We start from the raw sequence: 8,821 nt of genomic DNA, 5'->3' as shown, positions 1-8,821 counted from the left end.
TTTTGACGGGCTGTTCACACTGACAGTGGGTAGAAACCAACAAAATGACAGGAAGTCATTAATTTTTTTTTTGACAATTTAGTAATTTGAGACGACAAAATAAATCTTAACCAATCAAAAGTTACACAAGTGATTGAAATCAAAATAATAATCCAAGGCACTCTAATTGTAGTACAAAAGTTAAAAAGCCTTTATTAGTTCATGGCTTTAATTCATAAAATTGGTGACAGAGGTGTGTGTACACAAGTGATGTTTAAAATACAACTGCTGATTTAAGTTTCAGATCAAGAAATCTATAATGAAATTAAAATAATCAACTGACAAAACTGTCTTATTATGATGCCTCATGATGGTGACTGATTAGAACAAAAATGTATGGTCATTTTTTTTAATGTAATCTTTACAAATTTTCCACTTTTCATCCTATAAATTATAATATTGTGACCAGTTTGTTGTTGTTTTTTTTATTAATTTTGTTTTTATTGATTTATTTTTTAAAGATGATGTAGACAAAAAATAAAGTAAAAAACAGAAGAAAAAAAACGAAAAAAATGTTGTATAATATGACCAAATGTGTATTTATATCTTGCAACATCAAAAAAAAAAAAAAAAATTATAATATTTTGAATATTCACTTGCAAAATGTAAAATGACTGACTTTAAGTTTGAACTTTAGACAAAATAGTATACATTTTAATATAAAAATAAACAGATTGTACAATTTGATGAATACAATTTCAGTTTTATTTTTCATTAGTATACATTAAATGTTAAAATAACATTAATTTGACTGATCTAGTTGTTTTATTTTTCATTTATTTAGACATAATAGTATAAATAGTACACGCTTTAATGTCTAAATAAATAAATGGCCAAAAACGTTTATATCAGTGCATCCCTAATAAACAAACAAACTCAAAATCATAAATAAGGTATTTGGACTGCAAGTGTGAAAGGTCATACCATTCCATGATGCTCTTGTGTGTGCGTATCACAGAGGTCTCGATGTCGATGGGATGATACCTCATTCCTCTCAACTCCATGGCTTCATCCAGAGCACCCACTACATACAGAGCGTCATGCCGCTCTAGAAAACACAGAGGATGTAAGCGTCATTCTTAGACCTGAAATTAAACTAAAACCAGCAAAAAAATAAATAAACAAAGGTGCATAATTACCTCCGCTTGCATCTGTAAGCTCGGTCCTGCGGAGGAAGCCCAGGTAGCCGGTACGCGCCCACACCGTCTGCGTATCTCCGAAGCTCAAGTGAGAGTTGAAGTGATCGGACTGCAGGGCCTCGTCTCCATACACCGTGAAGTAACCGCTGCCATTATGGGAACAGTGAACCCAGATCTGCCGACACAAAACAGACCAGGAACACGTGAAGTCGTAAAGAGCCACAGGTGATTTCCACTTGACCTTTATCCGGCAGAATGAACTCACCTCCCCTAGATGGGAGTCTCCCAGAGGGCCCTTGGTTTCAGGATTGGCGATGATGATTCGAACTCCGGGTAAAATCTGGTAGAGGATGAAATTGAGATTCAGTAACGTATTAATTGAGAAACAAGCAGCCAGATGGACTCAAAGGGATGTTGTTTGCAGGTACCTTTCCAGACTCCATGAGGGGGAGACTGTGTGGGGAGCCTCGCTCGACCAGCCGCACTCTGAGCAGAAACAAGCACACTGTTGCTTTCCTGGCAAACTATCAACTACCAGCTCATAAACAAGCGTGCACATGAGGAAAGTCATTTTCAAGAACAGATCCTGACACTCACGAGTAAATAAACTCAAAATTATAATTCAGAGTGAGCAAGATTAATACATGCATACAGTACAAACACATACAGCAATCAAACAACAAACTTTTCTTTTGCCAGAGTTGTCATAATCAGGCATGTAGATTTCTTGCTTGATACTTGAGGTTAAAGATCAAAATCCAGACCAGATTTGCTGATTATTATTATTGGTATTAGATCTCTCCCTGTGTTATGAGTGGGCGGTATGACGAAAATCTTGCCATCATGCCAAATATATATATACTTTTTTTTTTTTTATTCTGTCAGTAGGGAAACTTTCAGAGCCGCGCACATGACGTGCAGGGAAAAATAGTTATATTGTGGCCACAAATTAATTATTCATTCCAGTGAATTACTATTACATCAGCACGTTTTATTCATTTGTTGCCACATTGAACTAATTTGTTCCCTTGTTTTGATTTACTAATCATTGCATCATTCAAAGTTATTTTATTCTATTCACAGACATTTTTAACAGTAAGAAATAAAAAATATACCACTAACATTAATTAAGATTTGGGTTAAAAAAAGAGATAAACTGTCAAAGTAATAAAGTAAATATTCTCTAGATAATATTTTAAACACTTTAGTACAATTACAAAATAAAAGCCAATTATTTATTTTAATCCCTGATATAAATCAATATATATATATATATATATATATATATATATATATATATATAAATCGCATACAAAATAAAAGTTTGTGTTTTCATAATATATTTGTGTGTGCTGTGTATAATTATTTTGTATATATAAATACACACACATGCTTGTATATATTTAAGAAAATGTGTTATTCATATATAAAATATTTATATATAATTTAGATTATGTATTTATATACACACAGTATTTATGTGCAAATAATTCTTAAATATATACATGTATGCATATGTATTTATATATGCAAAATAATTATACACAGCACACACACATGTATTACATAAACACAAACTTTTATTTTGGATGTGAATAATCGCAATTAATCTTTGCACAGCCCTAATATAGATATATAACAAAAAACTTAAATATAACAAATAAATTCAACAAAAAGTTCAAGAAATTATTATATATATTTTTACAGAAATTTAACAAATACATTGTTTATACTTCAATAACCATGTGGTAATGCTGTACTTCCTCTTAATTTTGCTTATTGCACACAAACCATATCAAATATTCATAATAAATGTATGCAAAGTCTGGCAGCACCGTAAAAAAGCTTCTCATTATGTAACACTTCCGTAGAAAGAAAAAAGTACAGCCAGTTTATTATTATATGATCAATGATATCACTATCACCAACAGCATTGGCAAATATTAAACCTGTATTATTTGACCATAAATCACAGCTCACTGAGTAATTTCCGTTATCAGTATTTTGCAGATTTCTCCACAAAGCTTTTTGTTATTAATTTCTCACCTGTCGTGTCGTAGAGCTCTCATGTCCACGTACACAGTAGTCGGGTCCGGTCCCGATGTCCCCTGAAACACACAATGAAGGAGTTAACCAGGAGATACACACTAATACAGTTCATACTATACAGAAAACTATGAGTGATTTTTCTAGGGGAAGGGTTCAACTGGTCAATTTCCTGAGAGTTAACCCACTTCAGCTGTTAACTAGTTAGTAGCAGAGCCGAGAGATCACAAACTGAAAAAGATGGAAAAGATGAAGGGTTTTGGGGGGGAAAACGGGCATGACAAGCAGCAAACTGAGGAAGAAACAACCCAAAATTTAAACAATCACCCTGAAAGGCACATGGTTATAAATGATGCCTTGAACGGAGGCGTTTTAGAGAGAAGAGCGAAAAATAGGAATCGTTTATGAAGCCGGGATGACAAATGTGTGGGTGTTTCTCTGTGAAGCATGAAACAGAGATGAAAGCTGACAAACCTTCAAAGATCTGAATGTCTGCTATGTCCCCAGTATTGCAGATCTTTTGCCACTGGGTGAACATTTACCAGCTGCTTTATAAACTTAGATCTGCCTTAAAGGGATAGTACACTTTGAAATTAATTTTTGATATGTTTTAGCTTACCTCAAGGGCATCCAAGATGTAGGTGTCTTTGTTTCCACAGAATTTTGATATTTTTAGGTCAAACCGTTCTTGTCTGTCAGTCATATAATGGAGGTATATGGTCACCACCTCAAAGAGCATGCACAGAGAAGTCCAAATTAAACATGATTTAATGACTCGTAAATGTAAGTACACATTGATGACCTGAGACACGAAACGAGCGGTTTGTGTGAGAAAACAAACAGTATTTATATAATTTTTTACCTCTTGTAACCACAGCCACATCCAAGTGTTCTGAAGGCAAGGCCGTTTGTTGATATATCGAAATTGTCTTCCATTGCAATTTTCTCACACAATCAGTTCGTTTCGTGTCTTAGGCCATCAAAGTGTACTTACATTTACGAGTCATTAAATCATGTTTAATTTGGACTTCTCTGTGCATGCGCTTTGAGGTGGACCCCATATACCTCCATTATATGACTGACAGACAAGAACGGTTTGACCTAAAAATATCAAAATTAAAAATACTGTGGAAACAAAGACACCTACATCTTGGATGCCCTTGAGGTAAGCTAAAACATATCAAAAATTAATTTCAAAGTGAACTATCCCTTTAAGACTCTTTTATACTCCCATCAGAGCTTCAATGCACCTTTCAAAACAAGCGTGCTTTGACCTACACAAGAGAAGTGCTGCAGATAGTGTCACGGACGGCCACATTTGGGGCTTTTTATCTTTATGTTATAGGGTACAACAAGGGTAAAATGCCCATTTGATTCAATGTTCTACTAAACCACTAGATGCCACAAAAACTCATCGCTTCACTTTCCTAAACATCTGCGTTCATCATTATGCACTGAGAAATGTGAATGAATGAAATCTTTTTACATTTATGTAGCAAATCAGAATTGATAAAATTACCAAATATATTTGGAGACAATTGTTAATGATTTCCATTTTTCCAATATGTAAAAGCATGGCATTTTGGATAAAAACCGTGGCACAATTATGACACCATAATCAGCTTGCTGACTTTTTCAATTGTGTGACATGACATGTTCATTTCACCTTTAGATTATATAATCTAATACTGTAATTTAAAAACACTTACTTTAAATTTCCATTTGTATTCTTTTAAACCAATTAGCATTGAGTATTTATCCCGACAGCAAAGCAAAACGGTTACCTGCCTGATTTTTGTTATCATAAACCGCTTTCTGAATGTCATAAAATGCCTTTAACGATATATCGCACAGCATAATGTACAGGATCATGTACAGATTTTTATAACATCAGGCGAACTGTCCTGTATTCACTGGAGATGTTTTGCAAGGTCAGCAGCAAATTGACTGTCTGTGTTTATAGCAGTTGAACTGCGCATAATGCGTCGCTGCTCCTTTTTGATGCATTTGGGGACTGTCGGCATGAGTCATGTGAAACGGCCTTTATGAAACAATGCAAATGATAAATGAACAGACAAAATGCAAACAACTGCTGCCTTGGAGAGTGCAAGCTTCAAATGAACACTCATCATCTTGATCAAATGAACGCAATTATTTTTCATGACTGATCGTTACTGAACTTGCAATGACTGTTCATTATGAGGCACTCGGGTACCCCAACTCAATCTAAATGAGAAAATATCTCGAACTGCATTTCACAAACCTAACCGGGCCAGCAGAGGTCTCTCGGAGTCTGAAGCACAACTACTGGCTCTGTCGACAACACACGGTCCTTAGAGACGCATTTCAGATCACTGACTCACACAGAGCTGGAGTCTGTGATATTTCATGTGTAGGCACTCATGTTCCGAACAAAGCCCCTTGTGTTTGTGATGTCACTGTAAAACAATGTGGCGGACGAGGGAGGGGAAGCACGATTCCACCTAATGGCTGTGATTATAGAGCTCTACGCTACGGGAACACTGCTAATGACTACAGCTGCACAGAAACACACAACTCTTGACCCCGGTGTAAGTCCAGGTGAGCCGGCAATCTCACTGGAGGAGGGTTGGATCTCGCCGCTCACCAGTAAGATCAAACTGAGGTTTGTCTTTCCTGTTCAAAAGTCCAGGAAAGCAGCCCTTTAGGTCAGCCATTAGTCTGATAAATTAGTCACACTGATTCAGATGGATCCAGCCGTTCGCTTCCACTACATTAGCAAAAGCCACACACCGCAAGGATCAAGAGCCCAGCAGCCGAAGGGTAAAAAAAAAGCTTAGTCGGACCCCATTCCACACCCAGTGCCGGATCGAGCGGGGAGCGTTTGGACTTCCCTACCTGATCCGCAAGCTTCCCGAGCCTGTGAGGCTACAACAGCCAGTGAGCAGATGAGAGACAGGGAGAGAGTGAGGAAAGAGGAAAATGGGGTAAAGATTTGTGGATGTGACAAAGAAAAGGAATAAATGAAATAATGTAAAAGGAGGATATAAGAACAATGTGGGGAAAAAGAACAAAAAATAACATGCAGAGTGTCAAAATAATAATAAGAGAGATTTTATTGGTTTGTGCACCACTTACTGAAATTAGCTGACTTTTTTTTTTAAATATGGAAATGTATTATTTATATAGTAGTACTTATATTTAAATATAACAATCAATATCTGATATTATTAAGTAGTAATATGTTTCTTATCAGCTGACGTCGCCAAGGCGGTGGTATTATAATAATATATTACATAATATTAAATAATACAACTAAAATTACATTTCATATTATATAATAATATAGGAAGATTTTGTGGATCATTTTGACTTAATTTGAATTTAAGTCCTCCCAAAGTCTAATTTCTGTCCATCCCACAATCCAGATGATTAATAAACTTATTATAACTTAAGAGTATCTGATTTAATAGACATTAGGCACCTAAATGTACAATAATCTTTAAAGTATGCAAACATAGAAACAAAGTATGTCAAATTTTGAGTTGTTTTTTGCTTGGTGACAAAAAAAATATCCAAAAATGTTCATGAAAGCAGATGAGTGGAAGTTAAAACTGCTCTTATTTCTAAATAAGTTCACAGAGGAGAAATAAATAAATACATAAATGGGCATGAAATGCTGATTATCACTTATTTAATTATATTTTATACACTACTGTTAACAAGTTTGGGGTCAGGAAGTTTTTAAAAGAAGTTCATGGCTGGATTTATTTGATCAGAAAAAAAAAACAGTAATATTGTGAAATATAAATACAATTTAAAATAACTGTTTTCTTATATTTTAAAATGTAATTTATTTCTGTGATGGAAAAGCTGAATTTTCAGCAACATTACTGAAGAAATAAGGTTGATTTACTGCTCTTTTCAGGATTATTTTATGAATCAAAAGTCCAAAAGAATAGCATTTATCTATATAGAAATATTTCGTAACATTTGATCAACATAATGTGTCGTTGCTGTATGAAGGTTTATTATACAAAAAAAAAATCTCACTGACCCTAAACTTTTGAATGGTGGTGTATGTGTCATGGAAAATGGTTGCTAATTTAGTTTAGCAGTCACTATACAAAAGTATTTGACCACAGAATGCTGTGACTATCAAATCAGAATAAAGTTTTCTAAAGAGCTGTATAATATCCCATCATCATACTGTCAATTGGCCACTCTACTCAGCAGCAGCTTCGGAAAACCCCATATCAGATGACTAGTACTATTTTTGACATTGCGTGCTATGTTTACTTAAGTGATGACCTGGTTTTACCTCTACAACATCATTACATCCTATAATGCTGTTACTCTCACTCACAACGCAAACTAAAGGGAGTAAAATCCTCTCGGCAAACTGTAATCCCGGCTGCAGTCGGCTTGCCAAAACAACGCTGGGATTGGGATTACGGCAGAATCTCTGCCTCGTGTATTCTGGTCAGCAGAAGATTAATGGCAGCGGCCACGCGTGCAGTCAAGCACAACTTACCTGCAGACAGATGGCCAGGTTCACTCTACATCCAAAGGAAGTGCTGACGGCTCGCGGGTGCAGGCCCAGGTCTTTAAAGAGTTTGGAGAAGGACTGGGTGAGGGCTATCCTGGGCCTCTCCTCAGCGACCACCACACACGTCCTCACGCGAGACAGGTCAAGTCCACGGGACTGAGGAAAGAGACGGAGATCAACCTTTAAATTTGATCAAATATAGCTAAAACAACAAGAACATTTATCATTTAAAAAAAACCCACTTCAAATCAACATGAAACAATATTTTGCACAACATTTAACTTCTGTAATATGACATTTCCTAGTCATTTTTTTTTCAGAGGGAAATATAGTACAGGATTGGATTGTGGATGTTCTTTTAATTAATGTAGTTGATCTTACCCTTACTGACGTCAACCTATTATATATTAACATATTTAACATAAATATATAACACATAATATATAGAGGTTTTAAATATATATTATTTTAAAGTGAATTATTTATATTTAAATTTAATAATGATTCTTTAACTAATGATTCTAATACCTGATGTCACCAAGGCTGTCTTATTATTATAATAGATGATATAATGACTTTAATCCTACTAAAATTATATTTATTTTGAGCAAACATAATTTTCAGAGGGAGATTGTACTTATTAGGACTGGATTGTGGATGTTATGCTAATATGATATTATTGGTTGATATTATTTTTTCAAGCCAACACTGCATTGTTGACATCAACTTATACAATTATTTATATATTAATTATATTATATTCTAAATAATAATGTAATATTATACTTATTTACGCATCATTAATATATTTTAAATATAATTTTCAATTACTCTTTCTAACGAGTTGATGTTGCCATTATCATATTAATTCAATACATATTATTATTATTAATATAATCATATTCTCCAATAATCAACCAATATAATATAATATAATGATTAACATGCTTTAAATGAAAAAAAAAACACTTTTTTTATGAAAATAAAAAGTATATCTAATGTTTTTCTTTAATCTTTATTTAAAGAATAACTGAAGATGGCAGGAAGACAAGTCTGGGTATGAGAAAAC

The 8,821-nt window shown here is 34.3% G+C and overlaps 1 protein-coding gene across 9 annotated transcripts in view; it reads right to left on the bottom strand.

Annotated features, from left to right (window-relative positions):
• dip2ca (DIP2 acetate--CoA ligase C (putative) a) overlaps positions 1 to 8,821 on the bottom strand; it is a 97,698-nt gene that overhangs the window by 4,115 nt on the left and 84,762 nt on the right. For 5 of the 9 annotated variants that reach the window (XM_039684793.2, XM_039684794.2, XM_039684798.2 and 2 more), the window contains 7 exons: positions 7,738 to 7,908; positions 6,102 to 6,131; positions 3,225 to 3,286; positions 1,607 to 1,664; positions 1,444 to 1,518; positions 1,179 to 1,353; positions 964 to 1,087 (listed from right to left, as the gene is read on the bottom strand). In XM_039684793.2, the coding sequence (XP_039540727.1) occupies positions 964 to 1,087; positions 1,179 to 1,353; positions 1,444 to 1,518; positions 1,607 to 1,664; positions 3,225 to 3,286; positions 6,102 to 6,131; positions 7,738 to 7,908 (695 nt within the window). The remainder of the gene's footprint in view (positions 1 to 963; positions 1,088 to 1,178; positions 1,354 to 1,443; positions 1,519 to 1,606; positions 1,665 to 3,224; positions 3,287 to 6,101; positions 6,132 to 7,737; positions 7,909 to 8,821) is intronic. The other 4 variants (XM_039684795.2, XM_039684797.2, XM_039684800.2 and 1 more) reach the window with 1 other exon arrangement.

Source organism: Pimephales promelas, chromosome 22 (genome assembly GCF_988280905.1).
Source record: "Pimephales promelas chromosome 22, fPimPro1.hap1.1, whole genome shotgun sequence".
Classification (NCBI taxonomy): Eukaryota; Metazoa; Chordata; class Actinopteri; order Cypriniformes; family Leuciscidae; genus Pimephales; species Pimephales promelas.
Note: the sequence above shows the minus strand (reverse complement) of the source record. Positions and strands in the feature narration are given on the sequence as shown.